Source organism: Tamandua tetradactyla, chromosome 2, assembly GCF_023851605.1.
Source record: "Tamandua tetradactyla isolate mTamTet1 chromosome 2, mTamTet1.pri, whole genome shotgun sequence".
In the NCBI taxonomy this organism is placed as follows: Eukaryota; Metazoa; Chordata; class Mammalia; order Pilosa; family Myrmecophagidae; genus Tamandua; species Tamandua tetradactyla.
Window position 1 is genome coordinate 97,995,074 of NC_135328.1, and position 20,110 is coordinate 98,015,183.

At 32.6% G+C, this 20,110-nt stretch overlaps 1 protein-coding gene across 8 annotated transcripts in view; it reads left to right on the forward strand.

Moving 5' to 3' along the window:
- Positions 1 to 20,110, forward strand: part of LOC143673603 (putative COBW domain-containing protein 7) — a 66,639-nt gene that overhangs the window by 34,500 nt on the left and 12,029 nt on the right. For 7 of the 8 annotated variants that reach the window (XM_077148352.1, XM_077148348.1, XM_077148347.1 and 4 more), the window contains 5 exons: positions 5,116 to 5,162; positions 6,869 to 6,955; positions 9,817 to 9,861; positions 15,546 to 15,602; positions 19,038 to 19,089. In XM_077148352.1, coding sequence (XP_077004467.1) covers positions 5,116 to 5,162; positions 6,869 to 6,955; positions 9,817 to 9,861; positions 15,546 to 15,602; positions 19,038 to 19,089 — 288 coding nt within the window. The remainder of the gene's footprint in view (positions 1 to 5,115; positions 5,163 to 6,868; positions 6,956 to 9,816; positions 9,862 to 15,545; positions 15,603 to 19,037; positions 19,090 to 20,110) is intronic. The other variant, XM_077148346.1, reaches the window with a different exon arrangement.

Sequence of the window (20,110 nt, forward strand, 5' to 3'; positions counted from 1 at the left end):
AATTTTCAAGTACTCTTCTGAAATCATATTTCTAGTAAAATGGAGGTAGCAAAAAAAGTCAAATTCTTTGTTATAGGCAGTTTGAGTCCATTCCCTATATATATATTTATAGCTGAATTTGAGATATCTAGGAGATAGATTGCAGCTAAGACATTTTGTTTTATTGATAAAGTGCCATGCCCAAAGTCAAATTGATTAGCATTTCATGTATTTTATGATTACAAGTGTAACCTTTTATGTATATTTGGAATATGGAGAGAGGAGTTAAATAGAATCTACTATCAGTAAAAGAGAGGTAAAAAAACAAAAAACAAAAAACAAAGCAACATTCTGAATAATGCAAGCACAATAATGTTTAACCCCCTTCCAACTTGATAAAACCTCTTAAATTATTTAATCAGTATACCTATAAAAACTGACATACTCTCAGGATAATGGAATTTTATATTTTCAAAGTTGGACGCCAGATACATAATTTTTCCTTTATGTAAAGAATTTGTTAACTTGTCCAATTCCTCTGGTTGCAAGACCTGACCTCAGTAGCTGTTTGTGATTCAGAAAATTCTGAGGCAGTGCAAGTAATGACACTTGGATAATGGGCAGCAATTTAAGGGTGTCATGCTTCACAGAGCCAGCCCATCACAAGTAAAGCTGAGAAATGGTACCCTGTGGCCAGCCAGCCAAATTGAAACTGAAGTGGTAATTGATATCATGGGCTATCACTCTAATGGGATTGTCACCCATTGATCTGAAATATTCATTTTTTAATCATGGGCAAAGAATTGGACAACTTAAAATGACAGCTCTCTATTCTCAGAACTTGACACCCAAGCTACTGACGTTGTTCTTTTCAGTTCTACAAACGTGACAGCATTTAATGCAATAGAATCAATGAATGAAGTTACACAGAAAAGGTCAAGCAAGAGGTTTCTTTTTGGTTCCCCTGTTATATTGCACAAGCTGTTGAAATAATTCAGTCAGAAAACAGTTTGGCTTGGAAAAGGCCAGAAAAATAAATTGACTGACATTATGCAGTTTTTTTTTTTAAGCTAAAATAGTGTTAGCTCTATAACCAGTTCATTTGAATAGCCTCCTGGTTGGTGGGTTTTTATTTTATTTTTTGTTATTTTTTTAACATCTGTTGTCTTTGAAACTAGATATATTTCCACTTTGGAAATAAAACCAGTGAGTTTTAAGATTTTTATTTTGCTTTGCTTTTTTTGTTTTGGGTTAGTTTATCCTGCCTATTTCTCTATTTCTGTAAAAAAGAATAAATACCCTATAATATTTGCTGAAGTTCTTTCTATAGTGATGTTATTATAAAGTGTTCCTTTGTTTCCTTTGATAGGCTAAATTGGGGAAATGAACCTTCATTTTTTGCAATATTGGATTAATTAGTGCCAAAATTATTTTTGTCTTTTTTAAAAACATATGTAAGCAAAAGCCATGGTCTCTAATCAGAGATGAGGAATTCTTTGGGCTTATATATAATCTAAGGTATTTTCAAAAATTTTTCCTTTTATGCCTGAGCAGCTAGACTAGAACTGATTTTTCACTTTGTTTTTATTTAAGTCATCTGACTTAATGATCAGTGGTATCTAATGTATTGTTGGAGAATTGTTTTTGTTTTTTTTAATATTTTGTCAAATCTTAACAAATGACACAAACATTCTTGAAATAGAAACATTCTGTACATGGTGTACAGACAGTCACAATATCATCACATAGTTGTGTATTCATCAGTACGATCATTTTTTGAACATTTGTATCACTCTAGCAAAAGAAGTAAGAAAGAAAAAAGAAAAAATTTATTATACCATACCCTTACCCTTCCCTCTCATTGACCACTAGTATTTCAGTCTACTTAATTTATTTTAATCTTCATTCCCCTAATATTTGTTTATTTTTATCCATGTTTTTTACTCATCTGTCCATACCCTAGATAAAAGGAGCATCAGACACAAGGTTTTCGCAATCATACAGACACACTATGAAAGCTATATCATTATACAATCATCTTCAAGAAACATGGCTACTGGAACAGCTCTGCAGTTTCAGATACTTCCCTCTAGCCACTACAATACACCATAAACTAAAAACAGGATATTTATTTAATGCATAAGAGTAATCTCTAGGATAACCTTTCGACTCTATCTGAAATCTCTCAGCCACTGATACTTTATTTTGTCTCATTTCTCTTTTCCCTCTTTTGGTCAAGATGATTTTCTCAGTCCCTTGATGCTGAGTCCTGACTCATCCCAGGATTTCTGTCCCCCACGTTGCTAGGGAGGTTTACACCCTTGAGAGTCATGTCCCACATAAAGGGAGAGCAAGATGTTCACTTGCTGAGTTGGCTTAGAGAGAGAGGCCACATCTGAGCAACGAAAGAGTTTCTCTGGGCGACTCTTATTCCTACTTTTAAGTAGGCTTAACCTATCCTTTTCTGGGGCAAACCCCAAGATCGAGGACTCGACCTATTGATTTGGTTGTCCCACTGCTTGCGAGAATATCAGAAATTATCCAAATGGGGAAATTGAATATTTCCCCCTTTTAGAGAATGTTTTTTTCAAAAGACAGACATTTTGCGAAGTTTGAATTGAGAAGATAGAAAATTGTATGAAAGAAATGTTGGGCTGATATGTAAAGAAAATAAGTGCTAGTAATCATTTATAATTTCTTTATGTTTGTATAACTTTTCTATGTTCTTAAAGCATTTATGCTTTCGATCATTTCTTATCTGCTGTACATATATGTGATTATTATGTATCATATTCTTAATAGAATTGTACATAATGAGAGGCTTTTTTTTTTTTTTAACATGGGCAGGCACCAGGACTCGAACCCAGGTCTCCATCAAGGCAGGCGAGAACTCTGCCTGCTGAGCCACCATGGCCTGCCCTATTTGGGGAGATTTTGTTTTATTCTTATACTTGATAATTCTTGACTTCTTGGAAGTAATAAAATGTTATATCCCAGTTAGTGTTGAGAGAAGGTTTTTAATCATCTGGAGAAGTAAGTTCATTCAAAACATTGTGAGTTACTCTGTGAAACTACCATTTTTTTAGTTCCATTGACGTATGGAAATGCAAGAGCAAATTTTTAATTCTTTTGCTATATCTTTCTTATGCCCTTCCAATTCATAGCCAAATAGACCCCAATTCATATGCAAATAAAACTCGAAAGTCAGCATACAATTTATTGAGAAATGTTTCATATCTTAAAAATTTTCAGTATTTTACAGGATCATTCAGAGGCAGATGCCTTGTCAAAGATACATCTTTGTTAAATAAATTGTTGCTAACTGAAAAGGGATTTTTACTATATGTTATATAGACATTTTCAAACAATAAAATCCGTGTATCCTTGCCAACAACAGGGGGTGTTAACTAGAATTTATTTACCAAATATTTATTGAGCTCATTTGCTAGGCATCAATACAGGATCTGGTAACAGCCTTGTTCTCTAGAGGTGGAGGACATAATGGTATTTTTTATAGCCTCAGGCCAAGAATAATTATGGGAAAATATTAAACTTGATCTTTTGATATGGAATAACTTTTGATATAGTATTCTCTGAATTTTGTGGCTTCCATAATTGCATAATGGGTCCCCAGTTGATTTTTATGATTGTGCCCAAAGTGGAAATCAGTATGTTCTTACCATAGTTTTAGTTCAGTGTGATTTTTCTCCCAAATAAAATTTGGTAGACTTTTAATCTTTTTTGGGGGGGGGGCAGGAACCAAGAATCGAATCCTGTTCTCCAGCATGGCCACCGTCGCCTGCCCAGAATTTGGTAGACTTTTAGGAGAAAAAAGTTTTCCTCTATAGACTTAGTCAAAGCTCTTATTACCAACTTGCCCTGAGATTCCAAATTATCCAAATATGTTAATGATCTACTTCTCCATGAAACTGATTTGATGAACTAATCTTGAATATAATATTTAGGTAATCTTTATGCAGATATTCATATGTAATCGTTACCATTTGTCCACACTGTATACAGTTCTGATTTTGCAGAACAGGCTTTCACTTAGACTTACAATTATGTTCATTTTACTTCTCTTGAGCAGTTTTCTAGTAAAAAAAAAAAAAAAAGCCCTACAATATGGTATCCTGTGATGTTAGATTTTGCGTAGATTTAGTTTCCTCCTTTACAAAATGAGAATAACCCATAACATATGATTGTTATAAGGCTAAATGAGTCAATGTATGTGAAAGGATTTGATAATCTTAGGTTTAATTTACATATGGAGAATATTACTATAATCTATTAAAATCCTTCTAAATCTCAGTGGCCAGTTTTCTTATTGTGACAGGAAACATCTATTGATGTTTGAGATGATGAAGATGACAGTGTGATTTTCCAGAGAAGAACCTTATGGGATTAATGACTTTAGGAATATAAATAGGATTATGAGTGGTGGTGGTCATGGGGAAGTGCTCCCAGAGAAATGAAAACAACCTCATGGGTCTCTAAGTCAATGTCAAAATGCCTTTTTTTTTTTGAGCTACTTTTACTCAGTAGAGGTCAGCAAAATAAACAGTTGCACTAAAAGGGGCAGATGTCTCAGTGTAGGTTTCTAAATAATAAACTGCCTTTAGGCCAGCATTAGGTCTGTGTTTTTTCCAAAGCGTGTTTGATTCTAGGTAATTTGAAGGACCTCATTGTGAGCTCATATTGTGTTTTTCAGATTTTAGAGTGGGAAATTAGATTAAGAAAGTACCATTTCAATGATTATGCCTTTTTTAAAGTAATTATGTATATTTTAATTTTGTAAAAAAGAAAATGCCTATAATCAGAACAATAGTTGTCTATGTTTTATGAAATTATTTAAATCAGGATTGTTTTCCTTTTAAGAAAAAAATGGGGGTGGGAGCAAAATCCTAAGCCTTCCATTCCCCAAAAGAAAACCCGTAAGTTCAATGTAGAAAAAAGTTGCAGAGAGAAGAAAAATGCTTCAGATAGAAAAGTTGTTTTGAATTTGTGTATTCAGTAATGGAACTTTCTAAAATTTTTATTAAAGGCAAGTAGGGGGTCTGTAAAGTAAAATCCTTTATGTTGACCTTAATTTTGTGTTACATTACAGTAAGCTTTTTCAACTTTTTTTTTGTTTAGCATTTATCAGAAGAAAAAGCGGGAGGCTTAATCAATGAAGCTACTAGGTATTTATATTTAAAGTTTATATTGATAGATTGACTAATCGAAATGAGAAAATCATTAATATGAAAACCAAGAGCAAACTAAGAAATAAATATAAAAAAAAATATCAAGGAAAATTTTCTTTTCCTTGTTAAATCATTGCTAGTGATTCCTAATGGTCTATAAATAAAATTTTATTTAAAACCATTTATTATTATACGTAAGACAATTACTGGACTTAAGAGTTCTTTCTGAGGAGCTTGTGAAGTGTTAACATTTTAAATTATGTTCTTGATCTCAGATAATTTCTTTGTGAAGGTTATTATCAGAAATAGTTGGGTCACTTACTGCCTTCTTTAACCGTAATTTATTTTATTTGAATGTTCACTGTTATTCAGAACAACAGAAGAACAAATAATTTTAATGTGCCATTCAGAACAGTATGTTTTATTTAAATATCGTTATGTTCCAGATTGGTTTGTCTTTAGACTTATAAATATTTAAGGTAGTTTCCCAGTTCTGAGCATCTTCTTGCTAATGGGATGAAGGTTTTGAGGTAGATGACAGTCACTGAATATGCTGCTGGGTTTAAGAGTGAGGCCCCCTGGGATTTGCTGTAGATCTTCCAGACGTATATAATAAAGACTACAAATAATTGATTCCCTACCATTTGGGAGTGTGGTATTTTGTGTTATTTTAATTATGCCTAAACACTGCCTTAGGTATATAGTTATGATTCAAATTAGAATGAATGTAAATGTTCTTATAACTTTTTTCCTTGTTAAAAGAAAGGTTGTACAGAAAATATAAATAAGCCAAATAGAATATGGCTAAATGTTGTAAAAAACCAAAAGAAAGTTAAACATAGTAGTCTTCCAATTCAGGAATTGCCCTTGATATATATTTTTACTCATTATTCATATAAAATTTATTTAAACAGAAAGGGGATTGTGTTGTATATACTGTTGAAAGCTGCCTTTTCAGATAAAATTAATTTAGTTTGGAGAATTTGGTTTTGTTGTTTGAAATAGCTGGCTATACCTTTAGACAGTGTAAGATAAAGGTTAGGAACAAATAGTTTAATGATGAAAAATTTCTGAAGAATTGAGCAAAATCTAAGAATCCTTAGCTCTGCTACTTCTGTTAATAGAAAATAGAACTTCTAGTTAGAGTAAGCCATTTGTTATCCAGTATTGTCAACTGGATTCTTTAGATTGAATATCTGTGTATCTATTTCACGAAGATAATTGTAGTAGTGTAGAAGGCAGGATCATGAAATACATTCTGAAATACATTAAAAAAAAACTAATATAGTGTCAATGTTTAGTAATCTTGTTCTCTATATTTCTTTGAAAATTATGGTAACTATTAAATCGGGTATTTTGTTCACTAGACTATCTTTGTTCTTACCATATTAGAAATACATATTTTATATATTTCTTTGCAAAGAAAAGCATGAATTGAAACTATCATACTTTTTGAGACTTACCTTTGTAGATCCAGAGTGCCTTGCAAGTAGAAACACTCAGTAAATATTTTTGGATGAATAATGTGAAATATGAATTTATATAATGACAAATGCAATTCATCCTTACTATCTGAAGAATGATAAACAGAATCACTATTATAGAGCATGATATTGTTCTTAACTGATATATTGCTCTAAATGAGCTGTTCCTATGTTTTTAATTTCTTTTCCCTTTTGACTTCTCTTTGTTTGCTAATTTAGGCAGGTTGCTTTGGCAGATATCATCATCATCAATAAAACAGACTTGGTTCCAGAAGAGGATTTAAACAAATTAAGAACAGCCATTAGGTACCGAATTATGAATGTATTAAGTACCTATAAATCAAAAGTGCAGAATACAAATATTTTTATCATGACTTATTGCCCTGTAGAATCTTAAGGTTCAAGATTAATCTGCTTCAAGTAGGTAACATATTTTTGTGGGCTAATTGATTATTATGTAAATAATAATATATGAAATGAATCCCCATTAGTTGCAGAAAGTAATTCAAACTTTGTAGACTGCTATTTAGGGTCCTTTGACACTATCTTTTCCTTTCTTCTCTTTGACTCTTTCCCAGTATAAGGTCTCCCTAACTTTGGCATGATTAACTTACTTTCCCATGTATGTGTCTTGCCAAGTTCTTCCTTTATTCATAATCCCTGAATTCTTTCATCATCTCTTTTTTAAAAAAAAAACAAAACAATTTTATCCATTCGGTAGAACCCATTTAATACACACACATACACACATGCACACACTCATGCCACCATACATACAACCCTCCTCTGTGAAGTGTTTCCTGACTCAGGTGGCTTCAGTTTTCTCTGAACCCTCATTGAATTTATGTCTTTCTTAACTGTTAGCTAACCATACTCTGTCTTCCAGCTTGCTTTAATGTCTTCAGTGTCCTTGGTCAAGGCTGATCAATACAAAATAATAGGAATGATACCCCAATATGTGCTAAATGAGCCAACAGTCATTTTACTGACTGTTCTGGAGAACCCCATTCCTTTTTTTTCTTGCATGGGCAGGCACCGGGAATCGAACCTGGGTCTCTGGTGTGGCAGGCGAGAACTCTGCCTGCTGAACCACCATGGCCCACCCTTGGAGAACCCCATTCCTTTTTAAACAAGTATGGACTTAATCAAACACAGAGTTAGAGTTCATGGACTTTTTTAGAATTATTTTGTAAGTGCAAAACTAATAAATGCCATATACAAAGAGACATTCAATAACTTTTATTATTAGTCATCTGTAATGGGTATGATGCCTTGTGCATAATGGTTCAGAATTATTGTTTCTAGTATTTATAACCTCTACTGACATCAGATTTTGAATCCGTCAGTGCTGGTTCATGTATTATGTGTTATAAATTGAGTCAGTAAAGGTAAGGCTCATTAGGAGATTAGGTGCAGTGGTTAATGATTGTGGAATAAAGAAATTCATGTATTTCTCCATATTTGGTCTTATTTGAATCATAATACCCTTAAACTTAACTGTAAAAAATTACGAGATTACCATGTAGGAAGGGCAGTTTGTGATAATGTATCCATATACAGAGGGTAGTTAGTATTATATAGTTTTTAAGATTATAGACTTCGGAGTCTACTTGGGTCCTAGTTGTTGGTCTGTTTCTCACTGTGTTTTTAGGAAATTTATTTAACCTTTTAAAGTCTCATCTATAAACCAAGGAATAATTGTTATCTCATAAGTTTGTATGTAGATTATATGAGCTAATGTTGGTAAAACTTGCACAGTGCCTAAAATACAGTAAATGCTCAGTTGGCTATTAACATTGTTATAATGTAGATTTTTTTCATAGCTTACATACTAATTTCAAGTTATAGTGAATAAAAAATGAAAGAAAAATAAAGATGGCTGATACTTTCATAGAAAGTAGTGAATAGAAATTAGTTTCACCCCTGTTGACAATGGTCTTCTAAATTGTATTTCTCTTTTCAAAACCCTATGTAACATTATGATTGCTAGAAAGGAGAACATAATCTATTTAACAAACATTTTTGACAGAAAGGGGATAATTATTATTACCTGGCTTTTCTATTCTGTATACATATTGATTATCTAAGCTGGATCTCTAACACCAGAAATATTGACTATTAACCATCTTACTGTCAGCCTATAGAAGAATACCAGAAAATAATTTGGAAGAAACAGTTTGGTAAGATAAAGCAGGTTTTTTTTTTTTTTCAATTGAGGTAAAATTCATATAACACAAAAATAACCAGTTTGAAGTAGACAATTCATCAATATTTACATACATAATGTTGTATAGTCACCACCTCTAAGTAGTTCCAAAACATTTTCATCACTCCAAAAGGAAACCAGGTACACATTAAGCAGTTACTTCCTATTCCCTGGCAACCACCAACCTGCTTTCTGTCTCTGTGGATTTACCTATTCTGGATATTTCATATGCATGGCAGCATATAATATGTGACCTTTGTATATGACTTCTTTCACTTAGAATAATGTTTTGAGAGTCATAGACACAGTAGCTTGTATCAGTACTTCATTCGTTATATGGCTAAATAGTATTCCATTTTATGTATCTACTACAATTTGTTTATCCATTCATCTGTTGATGGATATTTGGGTTGTTTCCACCTTTTGGATATTGTGTATAGTACTGCTGGGAACATGTATTAACTGTATTTCTTTGAGTACCTGTTTTCAGTTATTCTGTGTGTATAAGTAGGAGTAGAATTGCTGGGTCATACGCTAATTCTATGTTTAACTTTTCAAGGACCTGCCAAACTCTTTCCACTGCAGCTGAACCATCTTGCATTCCTACCAGTAATATATGATGCTTCCAATTTCTCCACATCCTTACCAACACTTGATAGTCTCCTTTAAATTTTTTTAAAGTTATTATAGCCTTCCTATTGGGTTTGAAGTAGTATCTCATTGTGGTGTTGATTTGCATGCAGCGGATTTTTGCATATCAAGTTTTCTTAAGTGGAGTATATCAGACTTAAGGTTTGAAGGGAAGAAATATTTAAACTATTAAAAATTTAGTTTTTGTTTGACTATTTTTTCTTTCTGTTTCCAAATATGCTTATTTCCTGCTTTAGAAATAATGTGCCTTTGTGTATTTTAAAAAAAAGATTTACTTTTTTACCTTTCCTTCCTCCTGTTTTTATTTCAGATCAATAAATGGATTAGGAAAAATTTTGGAAACACAAAGGTCAAGGTACTTTTAAAGCCATTATTAATGTTAATACTAAATATTAATTAAATATTAATAATAAATATCCTTGAGTCTGAGATTAAAAAGATGCAGGTACATTTTTTTTTAAATGGGACCCCTCAAATATTGTTTTGAATGTCCTCTGTAGTTTAGTTTGGAATATTTAGTTATCACATTTGCTTTACTTCCTTGTAACTATAACTATAGTGCCATGATAACACTATATAACTGCTTTTGCTTAACGAGTAAGAATAGATAAGGCTTTCTGCTACTCAAGAAGATAACCAGTATAGAAATCTGAAAATTTGTACTATTAGAAATCTTACCTTAATTTGAGATTTAAATGGCTTTTTAATATTTTTAAAAATCCAAGTGTTTTGTAGTTGCAAATATAATGCATCATGTAAAAAATTTAAATTCTTGTTATATCCCTTTATTTCTACTCCTTGTAGGTTCTTCTCTCATTTTGCTCTCTGCACAGGTGTGCATTGCTTTATAACATAGTTGTGCTCTTAAAACATCTGTAAAATGGATTCCTGTAGTGTGAACTCTGTTTTCCATTAACTGTTACTATGATTTCAGAAAATGTCTGTACAGATGTATTTTGTTAGGGTCATATGCTGGCAAGAATGGCTCAGCAACTAATAGACCCAGCAACATGTAGTTAGAAGCTCTGAGGCTTACAGCTGGCAGTCTAGTTCTACCCAGTCCCTAGTTGAGAGAGTCTTTCCTTGGAAGTGCAGCAGAGGCCTTAGCTGAGTGGCTTGTCTGCTATGGCAGAGATTAGAGGTGCTGACAGACTACCATAAGTGTTAGGCAGGACCAGCGGCAGCTGTTTATATGTGTGTGAACAGCTGGGGGATTAATTTGGTATGCATTCTCAGAAGCACTTCATCTGCTGGCAGGGATACCAGAAGAATGTCTTAAAGTCCTCTAGAAGCATATTCCAAATGTGCTCCCTGCATTTCAAATTCCGTTGTTGAAAATTTTTGATAACCTAACATACCATGAGCCATTCTTCAGTATAACTCTTCTCATTGCATTTTATTCTTTCCTTTTTCTTGAATTTTTCTATACTTTCCAAAATGATACCAAGACAACCACAAAACTATTACAGAAGTATTTAAAAATGTTATCTATAAATAAATTTGGTTCTTTTATAATAGCATTTACTTAGTTCATATTTACAAATATCTTAAATCAATTTTTTTCCTCTCTCTTTTTTTTTCTTTTGGCATGGGCAGGCTCTGGTAATTGAACTTGACATGGCAGGCGAGAATTCTGCCACTGAGTCACTGTTGTACTGCCCTTAAATCAATTTTTTAAAGGTTCCTGGATTTATCTTGCTTAACTCGTCTTTCTGCTAGTTTTCATTGTGAAAATCTCCATCTCTTGATTAAAGATTTCAACTTGAACCATTTATCATGAAATCATTTTGATTTCTACATTACATTTCTAGCATTTGTTCTATTTTTATAGAATGGTTCACATGCAGTTTAATTTTTACTTCAAGTTAGTGAATGAATGAACAAGCAACAAATTCTCCTTTTTTCTTCTGTTTTCTTCAGTGTCTGGTGTATACTTGTTGCCAGTTTATATTGAAAATCTAGGGACTTTCTGAACAAACACTTGCTTGCTATGAAGAATCTTTGCTAGGATTCTTAGTCAAGATTAGATGTCCATGGTAGAATTTTTACTATCAGATCAAAAATCTTCTATTAAATATTGTCTGGAATTCCCTGAGGTATGCTTCGCAGTTTAGAAACTAGGGGTTTGGTTCTTAACAAAATAGTTGAAATCGCTCTGATGGAAGTTTTGTTCTAGTGTTTTCTTTTAATTCCTTTAGCATTTTGTGCTTATAAAGGACCCTGGCAATAGTAAAACTGGTATAAGCCTATGTAGAAAAAGATTCACCTTGAATATTATAATTTAAGGAATAAGAATGACATATTGATACAGTGGTGTTTTATTCATAAAACTTAATTTTACTTAAGGGCAGATGGAAGTTCTAATAATTTCAGGTAAAGGACTGAAAGATTAGAAAGCCTTTCTTGGCTTTTCCAGACTTTTAAGAGATTTAAGTGGACACAGGAAAGCCAAAATCCAATTGGTCAATATTAAGTTATTCAATTCAACAACTATTTAACTGTTCCACTAGTTGCCAGGCATTTTATAGCATGTTAAGGAGTTAAGCAATAAATGAGGCAAAAACTCAGCTTTCATGGAGAGAAGGATGCAAACAAATGAAAGCAAATATGTTAAATATTATTAAATGCATTATAACAAGTATATAAAATAAATGGGGCCCTGTAAGAACAGAAGGAGAGGACTACTCAACTCTTCTTAATGGAGAGTCAGAAAAATTTTGACTGAGTAGGAATGAATAGGAGTTTTCCAGATGGATAAGAGTAGGGGTGACTTGTCAAGCTTACAGTATGGCGTGTGTGAAGATTTTGTATTCTAGGGACCAGTGAATACTTTAGAATGGCTAGAATACATATATAGCAGAGAAAAAAAGAGGTATGGCCAAAGAGTGGAGTCTTGAATGCCGTAATATGTTTGTTGTTTGGATTTTCTATTATAGAGAGCTAGCAGTTAGTGGAGGACTTTAAAAGCAGTGTGACTGTTGGGAGATGGGTTGAATGTGGTGCTATTCTCTAAGGTAATTATAGGAAGGAGGAGCAGGTTTAGGGTTGGAGGTGGTAGAAGTGGATTTGGAAAAGGTGATTAGTTCAATTTTATAAACACTGAGTTTGAGATGCAGCTGGGGTGGAGGCATTCATAGATTTTGTCCTGAAGTTCAGGAGTAAGTTAATGAACGGTATTTACAACTTATAGATCATGGATTGGCTAGTGAACCCTGTGAAAATCACTGGAAGAAAAGATTACTATGGACAGTTTTCCTAGTCTAGCAGCTGAATTTCACTCCCCACCGGAAGACCAAAGCCCTCTCGCTTCTCAATTCTCTGTGCCTGGTCTTTAACAAGATACTTAAAGCAGAAAAATTGAAATTAGTTCTTTATATGAAAAAGATTAAGTACTCTTAGCATAGACTGTTCAGGAAATTGGAGAAAAGATAAACTTTTGAACTTTTTTCCTCCCCCCTTTTTGTTTGCTTCATTGTCCCGTTCAGTTTAAACATTATGGCAGTAGTCTTTAGGTTAAATGTTTTTTCTCCTATTTTATTCTTTTGGAAAGGATCTTATTTTTTTTCTTCAAAGGAGGATAATTAAATATGTTTGATATCATAGTTCTTTAGTCATATGCCTTGGATGAAGGGGAAATTTATTTTACTTAAAATTTTCTTTTCTTTGTAAGAAAAGTTGAATTCACAGAACAATTATACATAAAATACAGGATTCCCATATATCACCCTATTATTAACACCAAGCATTGATGTGGAACACTTATTACAGTTGATGATAGCACATTTTATAGTTATATTATTAACTGTAGTCTGACTTAACTTAGGGTTCACTGTGTAGTGTAGTTGCCATGGATTTTTTTTTTAATTTTATTCTGTTACCATATGTACAATCTAGCATTCCCTCTTTTAATCACATTCTGATATATATGTATATTTCAGTGTTGTTAATTATGTTCACTATATTGTGCTACCATCACCACCATCCAATACCAAAACATTTCTATTATTCCAAAATAAGAACCCTGTATGTTTTAAACCTTATTTCTCATTCCCTATTCCAACCCTGTCCCCTCGTAACGTATATTCTAGATTCTGACTCCATGAATTTGCTTTTTATTTCCTATCTGTGAGATCAGACGATATTTGTACTCTTGTGTCTGGTTTATTTCACTCAACATGGTGTCATCAGGGTTCATCCATGTTGTCACGTATATCAGGAAAGAAATTTATTTTTCATGGCTGTACTAGATTAGAGGAAAGTACATAGAAACTTTCATCTGGAAACTTCAACATTTAATACTCTTTTTTGCTCTCCGTTGAGCATCTCTAAAGGTACAGTGAGAAACTTTGCCCTTTCATTATTCTCTAGAGTATAACTTGTCCTACTTTTGGAAGTTCTAAAAGATTCTGGGTTTAAAAGAGAATTTTCCCTAAATATGACATATATTCTGAAGGACATAGTCACAGTGAAATTGTAGTTTATTTAGAAGCTTCTGTTTCAAAAACAAATTTTAGTGTTCACACAATTAGTATGTGTAAACGTCATTAAATTTTAAGCAATTTCCTGAGTTAAAGATGATAAACTTGAGGGAAAAGTTCATTTGTTTGTGACTGTCAATATAAATATTTGCTCAATGGTGAGGGTGAAAAAGGAAATATGTTTTATGTTAAGACATTGATGTCTTAGTGTAAATTGATATTCAGACATTTCTTCACGGAACATTTACTTCTTTGCTTGATAATTTTCCTAATTCTGCACATCTGGATGCCCAGAATTTGAAATGTTGTTACATTAATATAGAACTTTGGAGTGTTCTTGTTTTAATATGATGAGAATTTATCTAACTTGTACCAAAGTAAGCATTCATAATCTAACAGATTATTGTTGCCACAGTGTTAGTATATGGCTGACTGCTGAGAATGAACAAAGCAAGCCCAGCTGGTCAATCCTATGTTAAAGGAGATGTTTTATCTTACATGTTTGCACATTTAAAATTTTTTTGAATTTAATAAAGTTATATTCCCCTTGTGAGAAAATTTATAAATATTTGGTGGGTTCCTGAAGTCTAATTTTGAAATTTGATTATACTATTGTCCCTTTCTTTAAACATTTTTTTCATTTTAGCTTTGATTATAAATCACTGTCCTCTGATGCTTTGTTGGCTTACATTAAAATTGAAATTCATTCACAAGCCTTTCTAAATTTACTTTTCTATACTTTTATATACCAAACCTAATGCTAATTGTGCTATTCTGTTCTCATCTGATTTGAATCTCTAAATTCCTAATGAGGTTTAATTATCATTAAATAATGCTAACACAAATAATGTTTATTAAGATAGGGCAGTAACTGGGAAGTTTCAGTCTGCATGCAACACCTTTCTGAGTGAAATGAAATCAGATCATATTCTTTAGATGTTGGGACGAATCCTAGAAGGAATTAATATTTATACACTGGCTGCTTATCTCCCCATTATTCTTATAATATTAGGTAATAATACTTGATGGGGGCTGGGTGGGAGGTAGAATAAAAGAAATACAAAAATTAAAATGGTAATGTACCTATACTATTATATAACTGGTATTTGTTCCATTTCCCTCGTGTCATCTTTTGAGTAATTAGCTGCTGCTTGGAACAGTTTTAGTTAGATGATTTTTTTTTTTCTATAAAAATGTATTTGAAAGTTTGTAAAGTGAGTTTCAGGATTGAAAAGACAATTGAAAGCAAAAAGCAAGCAAGCCAAAAAACCCTACAGCTTGTTGAAGTAATAACCAAATAATTTTCTGTCTTGGTCTTATGCCGTCCGTACACTTTTATGACTATTAAGTATAAATTTTATGTATAAAGGTTTCTGTATAATAAGCATTTTTTCCCTTGCCTGTCATTTTCATGTATTTCCAAAAATAGTACATATGCTGATTCATCTCTTTGTCTACATTTTTGGCAAAAGAAGAGTCTTGGAGTATTTTTGTTTTGGGGGGGTTAATTGTGTATTTCACAAAATTTCACACTGTTCACATTGGCTTTCTTTTTTTTTAGAGTTGATCTCTCTAATGTATTGGATCTTCATGCCTTTGACTGTCTCTCTGGAATAAGGTATTTCTCTATATTTTGGCTACTTTTACTATATATCTTTAATTTACAATATATATTTAATATATCTTTCATTGCATGGTTACAGTTGTACACATCTTCCCTATCATTCCTTTGACATGCAGGACCATTCTTGATGAGTTGTGTTTTTAAAAGTTTTGCTAATTGTTTGGAAATCAAAATTCAGTTTCCTATAAAAATAGTAGTATAAATGTTGTTAATGCTTCCACACCAAACGCTGTATATAGTACTTTTTCTTTGGGAAAATGCATGAAATGCCTAGAAAGATTTAGCTTAATGTGTTTACACGGACACCTCCCTCTCAGTGTTAGATCACTTTCTTGCCTCTTTCCCAGAAGCAACTTTTTCATGAAGATGGTAAGAAAAATTAGTTACTCCTGGAAATTTGTAGCTTTTAAGTTTCCTGTTGTGTCCACATGGACATTGTGTCCACACAAGACCATGTGTATGTTTGAGTTGGTGAGGCAATTTTGCTTAATAGTAGGTATGGTGGGTGGTTCTATATTTGAGAATCCTAATGTCTAGCCACATAAACATATTTTCCTAATTTTGCTTGAACTCTGCTCTTGAAAACTAATTTTATTTTTAGCTAGTTTTTTTCTTAGGCTTTAATATGGTTCACATTTTAAAAATAGCATCTGAAGTAACCTTGGAGATGGGGAATAATATTGTTTTACTGGGCCGCTTTTATCTTATAAATTTGAGAATTTAAATTCATGTTTAATTTGTAAAAAATATATATATTTTTTTTAATTAAACATTGTTTCAAAACCTGAAGTGTAGAGTAGGCAGGGCAGTTATCACCTTTTCAGTTTGGAAACTGGAACTCAGGTCAACTTTTAAGTGACATTAGTCATTCTAGAACCTAAGTCTTTTTTCTCCATTAAGAGCTAATCACCTATAGAACCTTTTTAGAGTAATGAATAACAAGTTAAAATTACAAAGGTATTTCCAGGATACCTGGAAAAATCAGCATTTGCCTTTCTAATTTCAGTTAATAGGAAGATAGAAAATTTTGTATACCTGAATTGCATATGAAGTGATTCCTGATTTTTTTTTTTTAAATCCCATAAATTATGTAAAGTCAGAGTGCCTACTTGTTGCTTAATAGCAGAAATAATTACATCATGGTCCTGGGACCCTGTACAGAGTTGTGAAATCTCCTTCAGCACCTTAGTCCTTTGCCTAATGTCACCTTGATACTAGGTGATGACTGATGATGCAGTAGTAAAGTCATCAAAATTACACCAAGTGTTTTCATATAAAACCTTTTTATTTCTAATTTTGAAATAAAAGATTTTCCCACCACAGCCCATTAAAAAATATATAGTCCTAAAACATAAACTTGGTTTAGTAGTTTTAAAATAGTCTTTTCTTCCTTCTTACTTCTGGCTTTAGTAGGCTGAAGTTATCACCTAATTCTAGGACCTGCTAGGAGTCAAAGAGCCTCCTCTCTTCTTAGCCACTTCTGCAATGACTGCAAATCCAGCCCTTCTTCATCTTTATCCTTCTGTTCCTTTTTTAAATTTTTACTCTAAAACACCAGTGAATTTTATTTGAGTATTTTATAATTTTTTCAGCAGTTAGCCCTGCTCCCTTTCTCTCATTTTCCAAAACTGGCTTAAAGCCATATTATTTTACTTGACTGTATGGGCAGTTTTGATGGCTACAGGTTAAATGTGATACATTTAAATGTAGTTATAGGGGAAAAAATTAAACATCACTGCCAGAAGTTTGCCTTTCTTAAGCTAATATATCTCTATTGGGTTTAACGAAGAGCTTGCTAAGTTGGTTGTAAATTAATCTGTAGAGCACTAACATATTTCTTAGTTGAAATCTTTGTCTTTCCCCCCTCATAAAAGTAAAATTTTGTTTTTCTTTCTCCTGTCTTCTTTTGCTGTAGTTCGCATAATAAAGATACTTTCTCCAAAGTAACTAATATTTTATATTATTCTTTATTTTTACTTGAGAAAAATAGGAAAAACTGTTAGTCCCATCTTACTAAGAGAAGAATTAAATTATTGTTTTACATAGACCATAATGGGTTATATACAGAACAGTAAACTATTTTAGGTTTACACGCTTTGTTGGTGTGGAGACAAAAAGTTGTTACAGAATTACAAGTAAGTGTGCAAAATGGGATTCTGATTCATGAATTTCAGGTTTCTGTTGCATATACTTGTCCACTAGACTAGGTTACACTTCCCTTTGTTCTATGATCAAGAACAACTTAAAGGGCACAAAATTCTGAGATTTATTATGAATTAAACTTAAATGTCCATTGTTAAATTTTTACTTTTATCTTGCATATTAAGTTTAAAGTAGTCATTGTCCAACAACATTAAGTATCAAACTGAAAGGAAAGGCGTATGATTTTTTTAATATTTTCTAAAGTAGTCTCATTCCACACTTGCTTAAGAGCAGTAATAATTCATTAGTGACACTTAAAGACACAGCTATTTAATGTGATCCCACCACTATGGATAAGGCCTTTGCATAACTTTCCTTTGTTCTTAGCTGCTGAACAGGAGAATCTTTTCCTGAGCAACCAGCTGGGAAGGATTTAATTTGGCATTCTTCCTACCAAGACCCCCCAGTGAGACCCATTCCCTCCAACTGTTTTTGCTAACCCCTTCTCTTTCCTAAACTACATATACTAATTTACCTCTCACTGTTCTTCAAGGCAAAACATCTGCAAAGTTTTAAGTCCTTTTTTACCCTCCCATCCCACCCCCATCAGTGTCTAAGTGTATGCTACAGTTGTTATGGTGGTAATTTGTTATGCCATATTGATCTTCTTGCTCTTTTCATATCAAAAAACAATGCACCGGGTTCGATTCCTGGAGGAAAAAAAGATGCATTTTTAAGATTCTGACTTTTTGTTTTCTCTTAACCAGTAAACTAATGGTATAGAGGGCTTATATTTGTGGATATTGTTTGTTTCTTAATACATAGATATGTTCAAGGGAAAGTGGTGATAAAGGGAAATTTCCCTTTCTACCAGATAGTTTCTGTAGGCATCAGCATTATTTTCATATTAGAAAACATGAGAAATGTCGATGAAATTTTGTGCAGTACTAAAATGGGTGTAATATTTTTCTAAGCCTTTATTAGATCTATTGGCATGTTTTTTTTAAGTTACTGACAGATTTAACCACCCAAAATAATGTTGGTAAAAGATTATTTTTTATTGTATGTATTAGTATGCATGTGAATGTGTACATTTTTTTAAAGAAAGGTTTTAAAATACTTAGTCTTCCAGTTTTTCTTTATTAGAATATGTGAACAGCTGCAAAGCTAGAACCATGGAATAGATTCAATTATTGAAAGTTTGTTCTTTATTTAGCTTTCTGTCTTTAAGTAATGTATAAAGTTAAGTAAGAAATGTATTAATCTCCAAATTTATGTTGTTCTCAGTTTGCAGAAGAAGCTTCAGCATATGCCAGCAATACAACCCCATCTTGATCAGGTAAAAAGCACTAAAAAAAATTGTTTTTTGAAGTGTCTTTTAAATCAATTTGGATCTCTTTAGGACTGTTTATTAGAATGCTTTCTAAAAAGGCATTCTGAACTGTGTTGATAGTTTTCCGAATTTCAGATGCTTTTGAGATCACCTAATCCAGTCTTTTAACACATGAATGGAGTTCATCAAACCAAAGTTGTTTAGGATCTTAGGAAATCGTACTTTCTGGCTTCTCCATTCTATAGATCAACAAACATCTTTTGATCAGTTCTTCAGCTGGGAACTACTACTTCAAAGCAGCCTGGGGGTTCTGTATGCAATCTTTTTTTACTATATTGGATTGATTAAGGAAAAGTCTAGTGTAAGCATCCATGGCCTATTCAAATAAAAATTTGCTTGAGTTTCCACTTCAGGTAGGATCTGTAAATTTGAACTCCTTGAGGTGTTTTGTTTTTGGTTTTTTTTTTCATGCTCTAAAGTTCTGATTCCTGAGGTAAATGTTTAAGTTGATAGGAACAAATAAGATGTATTTTCACCCTGCCCATTATTATTATTTTTTTAAGCAAATCAGCAATGACAAGAATTTTAGGATAACTTCTTTGCTCCATTTAAAACACAAGGAGAGGGAGAGGGTAGGTGGGTAACCAATGTACCTAGTCTTCCCTCCTTTGCCTTGAAACTATTTCTTGAATCATTAGTGATTTTAATAGGACTAAGATAACAGTAGCTCATTTGTTTTCATTGGGGCTCATATTTGTAGGGATCTATATAGCCATGATTGTGACACCTTTTTCTGAGAAACTTGTCTTAGTAGAATATTCATCTTCACTTATCTTTGAAATGAATGAATGAGAGGAATACAAGTCCTTGGCAGTAGAATTTTTGAAGAAAACTGACCATTTACAGTACTCAATTTTATATATAAAGATGAATTTGAAGCACATCCTTACTGACCTGGGCAAAGGACATCATATTAGGAATCACATGGGAATTAAGAGATGAAGAAAATCTGGTTCTCACTTTCAGG